Consider the following 17,617-nt stretch of genomic DNA (forward strand, 5'->3'; position numbering starts at 1 on the left):
AACACTGACCTGGAGACAGTCCTAACAAAGGCCGGGAAAGGGACAGAGGGACACCTTACCTAACCTCAAGGGGTCGGGATAATAGGCTGGAGGGTGTGCCAAAATTGGGTTTTGAAGGATGAATAGGAGTTTACCAGGCTGACTCTAAGTGGGCTGGGAGAAAAGGGTCTCCAAGAAGAAGAAAAGGCAGGTGTCCTGGCTGGGAAAATTGACAAACAGAATGACTGGGAGGAGGGAGAGCAGGGCAAAGGAAGTGGGGGGAAAGGAGTAGAGAGCAGCGAGTAAAGAAGGAACAGAGGGCCTGGATCCAGACAGACCTGAGTCTGAGCCTAGCTGGACTATTTATGGACTGCGCGGCTCTGGGTTAGTCCTTTCTCCTCCCTGCCGCTTTGTCTCCTGACCCGGAAAATACTGCCCCCTGGTGGAGCTGCTGTGGGATACACATCTGCGTGTCTGGTGTCTAACCCTGCCTGGCATTTGCTGCCTCCTGCGGGGGAGGGAACCTGAGGCTACCCAGGGGCCAGAAGCAGCAGGCGCTGACCCTGGAGCCTTTCGTACTGCGCTGAGGGGCTGTTGGGGAGGAAACGGCAGTGGAGGACTGACCGCTCAGATGTCCCCGAGTCCTCTCTGGTAGGAGGGGGCAGAAATGGGGAGCTGAGCGAGGAGGGTGCAGGGTCTAGTACTGTGATTCCTTAAATGTTGAGAATTTGTTCATGAATCTCCTTGCATTACTTTTGAGTTGCTTTAACAATTACATTAAAATATTATCTTGATTCCTGAGTTTTGCCCCCCCTCCCCCTTCAGTTCTGTGCCTGAGGCAGATGCCTCGCTTGCCTCACCCCAGGCCAGCCGTGGGCAAACTAGGGCCCGCGGGCCGGATCCGGCCCGTTTGAAATGAATAAAACTAAAAAAAAAAAAAAAAGACCGTACCCTTTTATGTAATGATGTTTACTTTGAATGTATATTAGTTCACACAAACACTCCATCCATGCTTTTGTTCCGGCCTCCGGTCCAGTTTAAGAACCCACTGTGGCCCTCGGGTCAAAAAGCTTGCCCGCCCCTGGGCTAGTGCCAGCTTGGCAGGGAGATTTAGGGTCCAGGAGAAGTGTGAGCCCAAACAGCCCTGCAGCGAGGAGCCGGCACCCGCAGCAAGGGCAGCCCTCCTCTGCGTGGCGCTTGCCAGGCGGCATTTGCAGCCTTGGTCTTCCCTGAGCCTTACAGTGAGCGGGGTGAGCAGGCAGGGCAGGGCTACTGAAGACAATGGGTCCAACGGGAACTCAGAGGGAGGTGGAAGCCCAGGCTTCCGGCCCCTTTTGGGGGGAATAAAGCTTGAAGGCCCAGGTGAGACAGAGGCCTGAGGGACTGCCTCCATCCCAGCCCACCCGCCCTGAGAAGGTGCTGAGCTCAAGTGGGACAGGAGGGGTATGGGCAGGTCTGGGTCTTGGGCCTCTGCTGCCTTCAGCCAATGTGCTCTTCTCCCACCACCTGCAGGAGGAAGCTGGTCCTGGGCAGCTCGGGGAAAGCACAGAGGACCTCAGCCTGGACTGGGGGGCCCTTCAAGGCAGCGAGTATCTCCAGGACCTGGGCCTTGAGGCCCCTGCCCACCGCCAGCCTGGAGCGGCCAGGGACAGTGACCCCCCAAGCGAAGCAGCAGGAAGTGGTTCATCCTGCTCCAGTTCAGCTGGACCCCAGGGCCTGCCTCGGAGATGCAGCTGGGCGAGGTCCCGCAGCTGCTCGGACGGCTGGCAGAGGTTGGTGCCGCCACTGGGCCTCCCATGACACCCTCCCAGGACCAGGGGTGTCCGCACCGGCAGAGGCAGCCCCTCCCAAGACACACATGCATGCCCACACACAGACCCACGTGCATGGAAAACACGTGCTAAGTGTGTACAAGCCCCAAAGCACACTGTACATACACACCGCAGGAAGGTGCGATCCCAGGTGTGCACACTTGCCCAAGCACACTGGGTGCACCGCTGCCCACGTCACCCCCAGGCTCGCACATTCACTCACTCTGACCCACACCTATAGGCCTACATGTCCGACTTGCAGGGCAGTGGCACATGCATGCTCAAAGCCACAGATGCGCTTGGAATCAAGACACATATTGCCCTAGCCGGTTTGGCTCAGTGGATAGAGTCTGCAGACTGAAGAGTCCCAGGTTCGATTCCAGTCAAGGGCACATGCCCGGGCTGTGGGCTCCATCCCCAGTGTGGGGTGTGCAGGAGGCAGCCAATCAATGATTCTCTCTCATCATTGATTCTCTCTCTCTCTCCCTCTCCCTTTCTCTCTGAAATCAATAATAATTTTTTTTTAAAGACACATAGGAGTGCTCGACTCCACACACCCACAGTGGCAGCCCTAAAGAGTGGAGGCGGGTGCTTTAGCCACCCCCACCCAGCCCCTCCAGCCCTCTCACCCCAAACAGAAAGCCAGTCCATGTAAAAATGGGGGGGGGGGGTCTGTGATGCACAGGCAGCTTCAGCAAATCCACCAACCTGGTTCCCCCCTCCTCCTCCCCTTCCCCCTCCCCCTCTCCATCCCCTTCCCCCTCCCCCTCCCTCTCCGATACAGGAAGATTGGACCCCTCTCTATGGCCCAGAGGGGTCATCTGCGGGTCCTCCCAAACCCCCAGATTCTGGAGCTGGTGGAGTGGCAGCAGGTGGAGACCTGCTGAGCCCTGAATCCCGCCCTACTCCCCCCAGGTTCAGCCTCGACTCCTCCGCTGTGAGTGAGGAGCCGTGTCTCCCTCGGGCGCTGGCGACCCTTGCCCTGAACCTTCCTGGGGAGAGTCTGCAGGCCTGGACTAAAGAGTGTCTCTCTGGGGGCAGGACCCCAGCGAAGCACCCAGGCAAGGTGGGTGCAGCCTGCGGCCACCTGGACACAACGCTCCAGGCCCAGGAGCCGTGCTGCGGCGGGAAGGGGGCCTCGCCCATGGACTGACCTGCCATGGCTGGGCGGCCGGTGCTGGAGCCCACGACGGGGGAGTCTCAGCCCTGAGGTCGCAGCCCAGGCCCGAGTTCCTCCCTGAGGAGGGCCCACAGCAGCGGATCCTTGGCCAGAAGTGCAGCCAGTTGGCAGGGGCGGGGGGGACTCCTCGGAGCCCTTGCAGCGGAAGGGAGGCCTGTCTGTGATGGGAGTCTGGGACTCCAGCCCACAGCCGGGAGAGAAGCCTGGCCCCTTTGCTCTGACTCTGACCTGCAGACCTACTGGTACTGGAACCTGCACTCACAGTTTCAGGGCCCGGCCCACGGCCCGGCAGGGGAGCTGCCACGCATCTCTGGGAGGGTGAGGCTCCAGCCTCTGGCTGCAGGGAGACCCCTGCCCTGTGCCTGGGGTGCCTGCATGTGCTAGAGGCTGGGGCCGAGCCCTTGATCGGGAACCTTCCTGCAGCCTCTGGGCCGGTTTAGCGAGCTGAACTGCTCATTCTGCTTGTTCCCTGCAGGAAGGTGACGGCCTGGAGGAGAGAGTGAGGTCCCAGTCGGTTCCCGTGACCTTGGATGAGGTCAGCGCCCTGGAAAGCTCTCGGGCTTTGGAGGTGCCCACTCAAGCTGCCCAAGGTAGCCCGGCCTAGGGTTTCCCTCTCGGGCCAAGCAGGGCAGTGGGGCTTGTGGAGGTCCTGGGGGAGGGGTTCCAGAGAGCGGGAGAGCCTCCAGCATCTGCCCCTCCTCCACCCCCTCCCCCAGGGGTCTGGAGCCCCCACCACTGCCATGGCCTCGCCTCCCTTCTCGTTCTGACTCTGTCTCTTTCGTTGCCTCCCTGCCGGCCTCAGACAAACTCTGGGTCCTGAGAGTGTGTCTCTCTGGTGTCAGGCAGACCTGCAGGCTACACCCAGACCCACCACTTTCTGACCAGCCTCAGCCCCTGCAGCCTTCTGCATAAACTGAGACATAGTGTCCCTCCTTAGGGCCACTGGGGGTTCACACACACACACACACACACACACACACACACACACACACACGGCACTTAGCACATCCTAAGCTCTTGTGAAAAGCTGGGGATGCCTCCCCCCTGCTCTCTTCCCTCTCCCCGCCTCTCCTCCTGAGGGTGGCGAGGCCCTCTGGCCGACCTCAGGTCTGCAGGGGAGGGTCCCAGGGAGCCCACTGCAGGGCGGCTCCGCAGTCTCTGCAGGGAGCGGGCGGGGCTCCTCACACCTGTGCTTCCTGATGCCGGGCTACTTCCAGGCCTGGAGCCACCAGTGCTGGAGGGTCTGGGAAAGGACCACGTGGAACCAGAGCATGTGTGAGTGTCTGCCCCGCGCGGGGAGGAAGCCCGGTGGCCACCGAGGGGCCCAGGCTGTGGGAGGCGGTGTGCAGGTTTCAGCATTGCCGGCCGTAAGTGACCTGGCAGCCACGGTGCCTCTCAGTCCCCTGTGACCTCACCTTCTCCCCCACCCCTCCTTCTCCCAGCGGAGGGACCCAGGCCCCTCAGAGAGGTTCCCACTGGCCTCAGGAGGGGGCCGGGCTCCTGGCTAGGGTCTGCTTCAGGACCCAAGGCAGGTGCGGCCATCCCCGCTCCTCGGGGATGGGTCTGTAATCTGGGACGACTGTGGGCTATTTTATTCCCGCCCCAGGCTGATGGTCCAGCAGGTACTGCAGGAACTTCGACAGTACCATGGGTAAGTGGAAGGGAGACCGGCAGGGGACAGGGGTGGGAGGACAGGTGTGGGGGACAAGTGTGGGGAAGGACAGACGTAGTGGATGGTTGTGGAGAAGTGTGGGGAACACAGGTTTGGAGGAAGAGGTTGGAGGACAGATGTGGAGGGACAGGTATGAGAGGCCAGATGTGGGAGTAAGCAGGTGTGGGAAACAGGCTGCAGAGAAGACGGGGAGGAATGGGGACAGGACAGGGGAGGGAGGCGGTGGGAGGGGAAGAGAGCAGGGCCACCCTGGGGAGGAGGGAGCCGCGCTGGCCCATGAAGCCTCCGTGCGATGGGAACAGATGCATCTCCCACAAACACTGCCTCCCGGGCGTGGCCTGCCTCCTGTCGGAACATATGCCCCAGTGGCCACACATGCCGGCCCACATGTGGAGGAAGGGTGGGCTCTCGGGCCATGGTGGCGGGCGCACACCAACCACAGACACCTGAGGGGGAGGGGCTGCTGGAGGGGGGGCTGCTGACCCCATGTCTGCCCCTCTGGTCCTGCAGGGCTCAGCAGAGGGCTCACTTGTCCGCCAGCCCCAGAGAAGCCCCCTCAAACCTCACCTGGTTTGAGTTCCTGTCCCAGTGAGTAGCAGAGCTGCTGCAGGCAGGGCTGCGGGCGGGGCAGGGGGAGCCCAGCCCTGGGTTTGCACAGCGTGTCCTGCGGCCCTCCGTGCCTGGCCTGGGCTGGGGGCAGGAGCTGGGTCCCCCGCCTCTCACTGGAACCACCAAGGGCAACAGCAGGGGTGAGGGTGGGGCTCCTCATGCACCTGCGGGGGGGGGGGGGGCTTCCTGGAGGAGGTGACAGCTTGAACTGGGTTCTGGGGGAAGGGCAGGGTTCGCCAGTCCCCGGATCAGAGGATGGGAAAGGAGAACAGTGCCTTCTGGACTGGGGACCGGTGTCAGGTGGGGCTGGGAGGAGGGACAGTGGAGGAAGTCAGCAGGACCAGGTCACCTCTGCTAAGCTAAGGCCATAGCTGCCTAGTGACTGAGGATGGTGCGCACAGATGACTGGGGCAGGCAGGGTGCAGACTGGAGGTGCAGAATCCCCTCCAGGGAATAGGTTCTGCCCAGCTGGGCTTGTTTGTTACTGACCTAACAAGTATTTATTAAATAAAGATGTGCCTGTAATCAGGGGGGCCATGGCAGTGATGCGGGGAGGGAAGGAGAGCTGGGTTTGAAGAAATCCCGCAGGAAGAATGGGCAGGATTTATAGGCTCATTCGATCTGGAGGTGGGGAGGGGTGGATCAGAGGGAGGAGGCAGAGATGGCAGAGCCAAGATTTCCAGCCCAGGCCCATCAAGGGACCTCAAGCTTGAGACCATGTCGCTTGACCCCTGCAAACCCAATCCCTACGGTTCCTGGAACATTGCAAACAGCAAAACACTCAAATGTTTGATGAGTGAGAGAAGGAGGGAGAGAGTTGAGGACCATAGAAGAGGTGAAGCAGGAGGAGGAGGCCACAGGGAGATGGATGCAGGTAGATTCCAGGAGCAGCGTGCAGGCCTGGCTCAGAACGGCCTCTGACCCTGCTGCCCGCCCTCATCCATCTTCCCACCCCTCAGGAGCGAGGATGGAGCCAGCAAGATGGAGAGGAGTGACAGGGGCACCATCAGGGCGAAGTGCAGACTCAGCTCCCTGCGCAGTCGAGTCACCAGGCACAAGGACAAGGTGAGGGGTAGGACACGGGCCCCCTCTGCCTTCCTCTCCTCGGCATGTCAGAGTGCCCCTGGCCCTGCAGCCCTGTGGTTCCAGGTAGGCCTGGATACACAGGCATCCTAAGTGCCTCCTCTGTCCCCCACAGGGGAAAAGCCCCGTCCAGCTGAAGGACAAGGATCAGGATGCTCGAGAGAGAAAGGAATGTGTCACTGGCCACCAGCTGCCGCGAGGAGCCGTCTCTGGCCACTCCCACTGCCCCCTGTGCAGCAAGCCCTTTCTCAGCTCTGGTAAGTAGGTGGCCCAGCCTGTCCCCTTGGATGGTGGCCACTTTCTCTACTTTTCCAATCGCGCTTGTGGCCGCCTTCGCTCTTTGCACTCTTGTCCGATTTCGCCCTAGCCAAGGGCGGGCTGGCCTTGGCTCCCTGGAGAGCACCAGGACCGATCCCCAGGGACAGGGGCCATTTGGTTAGCGAGGGGCCCAAAAAATTCCCTTTTAAGTTTCACTTTTGTCGTTGCAAAATCCTCTAGCAAAATGTGGACTTGGGCATATGTCTCTCACAGCTCCTTCTGAGGGCACTGGGCACGGGCCAGTCCAGGTCTCTCTCCTCGCGTCTGGCGGTTACTTGGCCTGTGGCTGCAGAACTGCAGGCCTCATGTGGTGTCTCCCCTGTGTGCGTGTTTGTTTCCCAATGTGCCCTTTCTGATAAGGACACTAGTCAGCTGTATTGCACTAGTGTGACCTCATCTGAACTAACTACGTCAGCAATGACCCCATTTCCAAATAAGGCCACCTTCTGAGATACTGGGGGGATCAGGACTGCAACCTATGAATGGCGGGGTGTTACCAGAAAGGGGACCGGCTCTGAGTGGGTCTGCCTAGGGCCAGCTGGTACTGTGTGGGTTCTTGACTTCGTGCAGGAAATATTTCACAACAGGAGTCCAGGTGATGATGAGGGAGCGTTTATTAACGCTGGGGGCAGTGAGACAAAGGGCTTAGCGTAGAGGGAGCAACAGAGAGCCTAGACTGGGCCGCCCTGGCTCTCTGGGAAGTCAGAGAAAAGGGGGCCTTGGGGACAGGTTCGGGGATTAGCCCGGGGCGAGCTGCTGCTGCCCATTGCTCCCCAGGTTGCAAGTCTCGTGGGGCCCCTTAGAGTTTCGGAGATGCACGCCTGTGGGGGAAGAAGTGGGGAAGGAGGGGAGAGGGGGTGGCGGCGGCGGCTGCTCCCCGAGGAAGAGCATGTGTTGGGTCATTTGTCTTGAGACTTCGAGATAGAGACTCCTCCCAAAACGGTAAGACAGCTGTCCAGGTGCGGGGCCTTGGACCCCGGGCAGATTCTGAGGCCTCTGACCTTCTGGGAGGCTTTCACCCCGTGTCTGTCGTGGGTAGACAGTCTGGCCTTTTAACTGGCTTCTCACAGTTGGGCCAGTAACCTGTCCCTGTCATATTTTACTAACAGCCTCGGTGTCTTAAGAGGCTTGGTAGCGTGAGACCGCGTCCCTTAAGAAAGAAAAGAGCCCAGCCGGCATTTCTGGGTTCAAATTCTATTTCCAGCAAGTTTCCAAGATCAGGTTACAAACCCTTTTATTTCTCTGAGCACCTGTGCCTTTGAGGCTGTTCTCTATCTGCTGTACCTGTGGGAGAAGCAGTAATGACAGGCAGTCACGTTTGTGAGAATTACTCCCAAGCTAGCTGTGGGCTAGGGCAGGACTTCCCACCCAGCAAGGCAGCCCGAGCAGAACTGCAGCTCCCGGCTCCGCCCGCAGCAACAGGGCAGAGGGCAGGCTACACTGCGGGGGCAGCTTTTCTGGGTGACTTTTCTCTGTCCAGGAATTCTCTGTTGCCTCCTCCCGCAACCCCTGGTGTCCAGCCAGGAGGTCCGAGGGGTGCCTTGGCTGGGGAACTCACAGGGGGCTGCGGGCCACCGTAAGTCCCAGGCTAGGAGCACAGGGTCTGACTGCCCCTCCTGGGCCTAAGCAGGCTGGGGTGGGGGTGGGGGGGCGCTTGGGGTTTCACACCCCAGGGGTAAATTTCAAAGAATAGCGAGTGTGTGCCCCGGGCTCTTCACATTTGGGCTGTGAGCCTTTTCCTAAGTCCCCGGCTTAAAGCCGGGGTTTCAGTCCCCTCCCAGCGCTTAAAGACGCTGGGGAGCCACTCTTCAGTCCCCCCCCCCCCCCCCCCCCGCCCCGGGGATCAGGAGCCAGCGATCACTGGGAGCCCACTGTCGGATTCTGTGCACCTGGCCGCCAGCAGTGCAAGGCTGACAGGAAATGGACCAGGACAGGAGAGAGAGGGGCAAGAGTGACAACCCTCTCCTTTCCCCCCCATCCCCCCGCCCACCCCCAGAGCAGGCAAGATGCAGGCCAGAACTGCTGCAGGAACACAGGGTCCCATCAGCTTCTATTTCTTCTGCTATTTTATCTTCCAAGGGCTGGTTTGGAGGCTGCAAATGGGCTTCTTGAGTACCAGGGAGATGACAATGGCAGGAGGGGTGTTTTCCACGTGTTCCACACATCTGTTCTCCCAGTCACACCCCCATTGTGGGGGGTGTTATGCCCAGAATTCAAGATCCCCAAGAAACCATGCCAGGGAGTCAGTCCGATGCAAAAGCAGAAGGTCCTTTATTGAGTTAGCTAACCCGACCCGGGCCTCCAGTCCCCGCAGCGACCGGAAACCGAGTGCCCCCCGTGAGAATAGTGAGGGGAAGGGAGCCGGCTGTGGGCCCTGCCGATTGGCCAGGCGCAAGTCGGGTCTTGTTAAATCCTGGGCGTGGCCAGCAGGGGCCTGGGCTCGGGAAGAAGGCACTTTTCTGAGCGAATGGCCTCTGCCCCATCATTCCCCCCTTGTCTTGGAACTTCCGGCTCAATCATGAGACGGACTGCACTTTTATTTCACCGTCGCTAGGGGCCCGTAGTGAGCACACAGAACTATCAACTGAGCTATTTTATACACTTAACAAATGGTCCGGTGGAAGGGAAAGAAACCATTTTAGCTTTAACAACTTCTATTGAAATAGGATTTTTCTTCTTAAAATTCCTCCATGGCTATTAAAAAGCCAAATCAAGATTAATTTATTTACTGTCCTGATGTTTGCATAAACACAACAAGAATGGTAACTGACTACCTTTGCTGGAATTTCATGGTTGAACCTTAATGTGCCCCCTAGGGCCAGGAAGCCAAGCCATCCAGCTGCCATCAGGCCTGCCTGCAGTATCTGCTGAGTTAGGTGAATCCCTCACCTGTAGCAACTCCACCTGAGCCCATGCTCCAGGCTTTAAGGCCCATCTCAGTAGCCCTCCTACTCGTTGCGGCCCAGAGTGTGTGGGGGTTCTGCAGGGATGCAGAGGCATCTTTACTGCTCCCCTTCTACTCTTACCAACCGCCAGTGATGGTAGGGCATGGGCCTGACGCTCCAGCGCCAGCCGTCTTCAGGGCTCCCAGGCAGGATACCAGGCTTTCTTCGTGGCATTCTTAGTGGCTTCAAGTCTTTAGAGCTCAGATAGGGCTCTTTAAAACATGATACTCCAGTCAAAGTTTTCCGTTAATAAAACCACTACTAGGCACCAGTCTTACTGAATCTATGCAAAGAAACGTACTTACTTAGCATAGCCAGATTTTGGAGGAATTACATAAGGAGAAAAACATACTGATTTACTCTAAGATTTTCTGACTTTCCTTGCTAATTTCTTTTCATGGATTTTAAACAAAACAGCAACTATTGGCATTAAACTTTCTTTCTATGTATAATCATGCTCTAGACTGTTTATCTAAACAGGCCTTTCCCAGCTTTACTAACCCTGACATGGGCATGATGACTCAGGCCTGCAAGCAGTACACAGGCTGCCAACTGTCAACTGTCTTTTAACAGAGACCCAAAACCTGATGAGCATCCTTTGCTTTTGGGGGTCACCCCCCACAGTTCCCTTCCAGGACAGCCAACACACACTCAAGCCTGCAAGAGAATTAAAGGTCAATATAACATATCAATACAATAAAACATGATACTAGACATGTGATCCTATGAATTGTCCTTGTCATTTTGGAGCCGTGTCCATGAAGGCGCAGGCATTATCTAAATCTATTTAATGTTACCAGCATCACGCAGGTCGAGCACGCCGTAGCTTGAGCTTGAGCGGGTTGCGTGGATCTCGATCGACGCTCTATTTGGTGATGAAGTCTTTCCGGATGGACCCAGGTCATGACGCCGTCTACCTTGAGAGCGGTGGGGGTCTTCAGCACCACACCCTTCCAACGTGGCTCTAGGGTCTCCCAGCAGTACCTTCTGATGTAGACCCAATCTCCTGGTCTGTGCTGATGAGGAGTTGGGGTTGGGCTGGTCCCATAGATGGCGCGGAGGCGCGACCAAATGTCCTCGTGCGCCCTCTGGAGCCCTCTCAAGGAAAGAGTCCTCCTCTCTTGGAGAACTTCAAAGTCCTGATGGAACCCTGTTTATCAGTTACAGGGCTCTGCTTTCTTGTCTTTCTACCAGTTCCCTTTTTGGCAGAGCAGCAACCAGGCCTCTTTCAAGGGAGTGTGCTAGAAGTGGGTATCAGCCCCTCCTTTGCTAGCAGCAACAGGTACCAAACCCTTTCAGTACATTAGACCAGCTTCATTCCCGCCCACCTTTACAGATTCTAAGGCCTTTAACCAGCAAGCTAAATGACACTGGCCTGCATTATTTAATTCAGCACAGGCAGGGGGAAGGGCCCATGGAATCTCTGCCCTGAGGAACTGTGAGCCCCACCCTTAAATGTCCCAATCAGATTAGAAAAGCCACAAATACCTTTTAAATCTACCCCAGAATTCCAAAATCCCAACCTAGCACAGAATATACTTCCACATTTATATGAACAAATAATTATACCCAAGTAGACATACAAACATCAAATAAACATTTACACCCTTTTAGTGAACAAGTACCTTTACAGTCTTGGGATCTTGAGCAGACAGGAACAGATGTGGAGGCCTCCCTTTCTCACATCCTAGGACAGGACTTTTGACCTATGTCTCATCCAGATAGAAACGGTCCACATTTATACCACAAAATACCAACAAATCAGTTTCAGTTGTGTAGCCAGTTCGAGTTTTGACTTCTCTCTGGAAGTCTCAGAGATGGTGAATGCCATCTAGAAGCCATTAATCCATTCACACAATCCCCCAAAAGTTAAAGAGGAAGGAAAGAATCATTCAATGTCATTCAAGAGGATTTCGGCTAAACAACAAAATTGACAGATTAAACACATTGGAAAACCAAGGCCAGAAGTACCCTCTGACGTTTCAGGGGTACCAAGGAAAGAGAAGTTAGGCCACGTTCAGCCCTTCTCACAATTCACCATTAGTGACCAGTCCCAGCTCACTGGTCTACCATCCATTTAACATTTCTTTTTCCTCCTATCACACCAAGGCCATGCTTTCCAGGTAGCTAGAACTTTTAGCCTTAATTTTTAGGTGATTAGCACTAGTTAAACAATTTTAAACAACAAAGATACATATTTAAGTAAACACATTATCTAGAACCTAGGTTAAACTTAGGCATATCCTGGGTCTCCCAAACACTGAGTTGGCAAGGTAACTGGAGCCCTTTAAGATCAGTATGAAACCACAGTTTCTACCTGAAATCCTTTTAAAGACTTTGACATAACCTTTAATTGTCCTTAGTTTAAGGAAAGCAGGGTTTTCTAGATTTCATTTCTCAATACTTAACCAACAGATTTAATTCTGTCTTCTAGATTTTTCATGAGGCAAATTACTTTTTACTTTCAAGCGGCTCTGGAGAACCACATTCGAGCCTTGCAAGACAGGTTTTTGGCCTCCCTGGTCTTTTCAGATGTAAATTGACGACATTCTTTAAGATTTTCCTGCAGGCAGGAGGCGACTATCTCCTCCCTCCATTAAGAAAAGCTTTCTTAATTAACAAAGGACCAGTTTTTGTGTTTTTGTTTTTTTTTTCCCTCTTTGGAAAAACTGTTCTTTATTATGGGTTAGGCTTGGGATTTATCCTGCACATTTGAAAGGAGACGCTAGCCCAAAACCCTATCCAAAATCGGATGGTGCGCACATTAGTTTTAAGCCAGCTTTTCTCCTTACACGTGCATAGAAATCCCAGACGCATTTACTTGGGGAGGGGGTGTCCTGTTTACACAGACCCTCACTCAGGCGGCCGCCCTACCGCCACACAAAGGAGGGGGGAGGGCAGTCCCCCTCCCTCCACACTCACACACTTTCACCAGACATTTATTCAGAGTTTAAACAATCCATTCAATTCCTAACAACTTCCCCATTCCTGAGGGAGCTCTAAAGCCTCCCCCAATCTCCTTGAAATTATTAATCCAGCAAGTCCACAAAATAAAACGGAAACACAAACAACTAAAGGGCCCAAAAAAGTACAGCCTTCCAACTCCATGGAAGCAAAAACCGAAAGCTAGACGATGGCTGCGCGCCAACCAGCAGGAGCGACCCGCCTTTTCTCAGATTGAGGGGTTCCTACAGACCTTCCGACTCCGCGGAAGCAAAGCTATACCCCTTCAGATGGAAGATCGGGAAGTCCCCCGGCTCCTCCCGCCTATTGATCCCGTGCATCCACTCAGATCATTATTACAGGCATTTACAGGCATTTACAGATTTCAGAAGTGAGCTCACACCGGATAGATACAAAACAAAACACGCGACACAAACAAAACAAAAAACACGCGACACGACACAAACAAAACAAGACCTACCGCGGTCAGTCAGGCCCTCCGGACTGGGAGTCCCCTCAATGGTGTTGGGGATCCCGGACGAGCCCCCAAAATGTTATGCCCAGAATTCAAGATCCCCAAGAAACCATGCCAGGGAGTCAGTCCGATGCAAAAGCAGAAGGTCCTTTATTGAGTTAGCTAACCCGACCCGGGCCTCCAGTCGCCGCAGCGACCGGAAACCGAGTGCCCCCCGTGAGAATAGTGAGGGGAAGGGAGCCGGCTGTGGGCCCTGCCGATTGGCCAGGCACAAGTCGGGTCTTGTTAAATCCTGGGCGTGGCCAGCAGGGGCCTGGGCTCGGGAAGAAGGCACTTTTCTGAGCGAATGGCCTCTGCCACGGCAGGATGTTGAACCGCATACCTGACCCCCACCCACGAGATGCCAGCATCCCTCCCATGAGTCAGGACAACCAAAAATGGCCCCAGACATGGCCACATGTTCCCTGGAGGATAGGATTGCCCTGGGTGAGAATCAGGGGCCAGAGAGATGGAGAGCAGGACCTAGAAATTACACCTCCACCCTCAGAGCAGCTTAGGGTGGATTTTAACTTCTTGCCTTTCCTGGCTCCACACGTTGGAGCGTTAGTTCCTTCTTCCTCATTCCCGCCTCGTGTGGAGCCCTGGGTGTCCTGCTGCTGGTGCGGTGGTCAGGAGTGCGCGGTTTTGAACTGTTTGTCCATCGAAGGCGCTCCGGCCCCTTTCTGACACACAACCTGTCTTTGGCTGAGGCTGGCATGGGCTTTGCAAGTGCAAAATGCACTGACAACTTCTGGTCTTGAAGTGCTTCTAAGCAGCAGGTGATTTCCTGGTCTGCTGACTCCCCTGCTCTGCAGGGGGCCTTCCTGGAGGGCCTGGATCACAGGAGCCCTGTCTCAGGCATCTGACTCAAGGAGTTGGTGAGTCAGCAGAAAGAAGGGTGAGCTCTAGAACCATCCATAGACGGACATAAGGGAGCGGCTGCTTTCATGCTACAGGGGCGAGCTGGAGTATTCTGCAGCAGGATCGATCCCAAAGGTGAAAATCTTTGCCGTGGGGCTCTTGACAGAAACGGTTGCTGGCCCTTGAACTAACTTACTCTGTAGCAAGGAAGACCCAAGAAGACTTACCCTGGCCAGCAGATCAATAAACCCCTTACCAGGGTGATCTTGAAAGAGGAGGGTTCCAACAGGGACTAATCTCCTGAAGGCCACTTTACAATCACAGATTTTGCACAAATAATAGAAATAATGGGTAACATTACATCACTGGGCGCTTACACTCCCCCGAACACCCTGTGCGTTCAGCGGATTCCTCATAGCCCTCACCACTGTGCTTCCCCTTCGACAGGTGAGGGAAGAGAGGCCCAAAGCAGTTGAGCGTTTGCCCAGGGTCACACAGGCCGCATTCCAGCCCAGAGCCCAGCCCTGGTCACCAATCCACTGTCACATCACGCCATTCAATTTTTAATAATAATAAAATAATCTTTTAATTTTTTTAGTTCTACCAAAACCGAAATTTTATATTTTAAAAGAAAATAAATACCTCAATTAAAAAAAAAAAAAAAAAAGACATGGAGAAAAAAAAGAAAATTTAATTACAGCTGCATGAAGAGCAGAAGTTTAATATGTCAAAGCATTTTGTTCTTTGATGTGCTTTATCATCAATGTTTGGGGCAATTTTTAAGGTTTTCCCACCAAAACGATATTAATAATAACTCTGTATAATAACATTTAAAATAACAGGAAATTGTAAACACCTTTATACCATATTTTCTCAAACTGTTCTGAAGACAGTGAACTCATAATTGTTTTGCTTTTGCTTTAAAATAAGCTACCAGTGCCCTAGTCAGTTTGGCACAGCAGTTAGAGCATGGGCCTGGGGACTGAAAGGTCCCCGGTTTGATTCCGGTCAAAGGGGTCAGTACAAGTACCTTGGTTGCAGGCTTCAGCCCCAGTTGGGGCTGGAGGCAACCAATCAATGTGTCTCTCACATCGATGTTTCTCTCTCTGTCTCTCACCCTCCCTTCCATTCTCTCTAAAATAAATAAGTAAATAAATAAAATAAGCTACCAGTAATTCTAAACCAGGCAAAAATGTTTTGCCTGGATCAATTATAAGCATTCAAACTTGTAAAAATGTTTTGCAATGAGTTCTTGCTTTCTATAAAAGCCTAAAATAGCTAAGGAGAGACTAGAGTTTATTTTCAAATTTTATGACTGGCTACCTATAATCTCTTACCAGTAGACTTACTGGTGAAATACTAGATATTAAGGATCAGATTTAATTCTTTGGTACAAGCATGACACTGTCATTGATTGCTTTGTGTGGCTAACAGAAACCATTGAGCCACCAAGTCTAGAATACAATGCAAGGCAGGGCAGGAGCCATACCTTAATGTTTTATTTTGTTACAGGAAAAATCAGCACTAAGTATATACTCCAGAGGAACTAGCTCCTATGCAGAGATTTCAACATTACAACAAACCAACAGGTCAGGTTTCAAAATGACCCAACTATAACTTGTAGCTGGAATATTATGCTGCATTTTGGCAATATACCCCAACTTAAGAGTATACAACTATCTTAGGATGCTTAACGAAACTAGCTCCTCCTATCCCTCCATGGGGGACTCCCTTCTTTCCCCTAAACTTTTAATTTTAGATTTAAAGAAAGGTGCAAAAAGAATAAAGAGGGTTCCCGTATACCTTTCACTCAGCTTCCCCCAATGTTAACCTCTTATACTAGTACTAGAGGCTGATGCACGAAAATCCGTGCAAGAGTAGGCTTCCCTTCCCGCGGCTGGCCTGGGCTGGCTTCCCTCTGGCCCTGGCTTCGTGAGGAAGGACGTCTGGGATGACATCTGGAAGATGTCCGGTCTAATTAGCATATTACCCTTTTATTATTATAGCTGACCACAGTACATTGGTCACAATTTAGCAACCAACGTTGGAACAATACTACTTACCAAACTCCAACTTCAGATTTCACCGGGTTGTTGTTGTTGTTTTGTTGTTTCCGTTAGGGTGCTTTTCCTATTTTCGGATCCAACTCAGGACACATTATCTTTAATCATCCTGCCTCCCGTCTCTCTGGTCTGTGACGGTTTCTCAGTCTCTTCTTATTGTTCATGACTGTGACAGTCTTGAGAAGTGTTAGCCATGTGCCTTGTACAGTGTCCTCCAGTCTAGGTTTGTCTGATGTGTCCTCATAATTAGACACAAGGGTTATGGTTTGAGGAACCTCTTGCCTCATCATATCAGAGGGCAAGTGCTATGATCATGACATTCCTGGGGATGTTAACCTTCATGCCCTAGTTTAAGTAACGTCTGCCAGGTTGCTATTTTTCCCTCTTCCTACTCTATTGGTTAGAAGCCAGTCACTCAGTTGGGTCTACTCTCAGGTTGGAAGAAATCAAGCTCCAGCTCTTGGAGATATTTGATTTTCAAAATAACCCTTTGAGCTTAGGGAAGATTTGAGTTTGTGTGAAAGAAATTATGTAGGTAGGTAGCACTTAGCATGGTGCCTGGTATGGAAGGGCAATAGTAGGGTCTATCATCACCATCATCATCGTCATCATCATCATCATCATCACCATCACTATTTGTTGTTGTGTGAGGACAAAACTAGCATCTAAAGCATAGACCCTAAGCCTAGGCTTTTACCACAGCCCCACACACCTGTCTAAAGAGGCACAGGAAGCCAGAACAGCCGTGTCTCACTTCCTACAGGCTGAGAGCAGGCACCTCCAGGTATAACTCACCACAAGCTTATCTACCATGGGAGACATTCAAAGCCACACATCCCTCTCTGTCCCCTAGAGGAAACGGCCCCACAGTAAGTGAAACAGAATAGGGAATGACTCACTCTCCAGGTAATTACAGAAGGTGGGTCTCCAGGGTAAAGCTGACATGCTTTCCCAGAGACCAACCCTCTAAAGGAATACCATTCCAGACAGTCCTGTTCCTGGCCTTGGCCTTTGAGGCTCTTCATGGTCTGACCCCGCCTACCCCTCCACCCTTCTCTCCCACTATTCAGCCACCTTGGCTCCAAAGCCCAGCCATCCTGGAGTCTTGTGGCTGCCCATGCAGAGTGCTTGCTCATTCAGTGCTGTTCCTGGAACTCCCTGGGCCACCTAACTCTTACTCACCTTTTAAAACATAGTGCAGATCCACTTCCACTGTGAAGCCTGCATCAGGTGACTGTATGTGTCTGAGTGTCTCTTAGGGCAGTTGCTGTCAGCTGAAGGTCATTCTGTCCTCCAGGGGACATTTGACAATGCCTGCAGGCATTTTTGATGGTCAGGCCTGGGAGTGCTACTTATATCTAACTAGAGGTCCGGTGCACAAAAATTTGTGCACTCGGGGAGGGGGAGTCCCTCAGCCCGGCCTGTGCCCTCTCGCAGTCTGGGATCCCTCGGGGGAAGACCAGCTGCTGGCTTAGGCCTGCTCCCCGAGGGATTGGGCCTAAGCTGGCAATCAGACATCCCTCTGGCAGCCCGGCAGCCCTCGGGGGATGTCCACTTGCCAGCAGGGAGCAGGCCTTAGCTGCAGTCGGACATCCTTAGCACTGCTGATGAGGCAGGAGAGGCTCCCACCACCACCGCT

General features: G+C 53.6%; 1 protein-coding gene across 1 annotated transcript in view; it reads left to right on the top strand.

Moving 5' to 3' along the window:
• The window catches only part of ARHGEF18 (Rho/Rac guanine nucleotide exchange factor 18), a 104,695-nt gene that overhangs the window by 29,262 nt on the left and 57,816 nt on the right, over window positions 1-17,617 (top strand). Inside the window, exons 4-11 of the mRNA XM_036312369.1 lie at window positions 1,492-1,751; window positions 2,706-2,856; window positions 3,446-3,560; window positions 4,188-4,245; window positions 4,577-4,621; window positions 5,153-5,230; window positions 6,211-6,316; window positions 6,450-6,591. Coding sequence (XP_036168262.1) covers window positions 1,492-1,751; window positions 2,706-2,856; window positions 3,446-3,560; window positions 4,188-4,245; window positions 4,577-4,621; window positions 5,153-5,230; window positions 6,211-6,316; window positions 6,450-6,591 — 955 coding nt within the window. The remainder of the gene's footprint in view (window positions 1-1,491; window positions 1,752-2,705; window positions 2,857-3,445; window positions 3,561-4,187; window positions 4,246-4,576; window positions 4,622-5,152; window positions 5,231-6,210; window positions 6,317-6,449; window positions 6,592-17,617) is intronic.

Source organism: Myotis myotis, unplaced genomic scaffold, assembly GCF_014108235.1.
Source record: "Myotis myotis isolate mMyoMyo1 unplaced genomic scaffold, mMyoMyo1.p scaffold_m19_p_6, whole genome shotgun sequence".
Lineage (NCBI taxonomy): Eukaryota > Metazoa > Chordata > Mammalia > Chiroptera > Vespertilionidae > Myotis > Myotis myotis.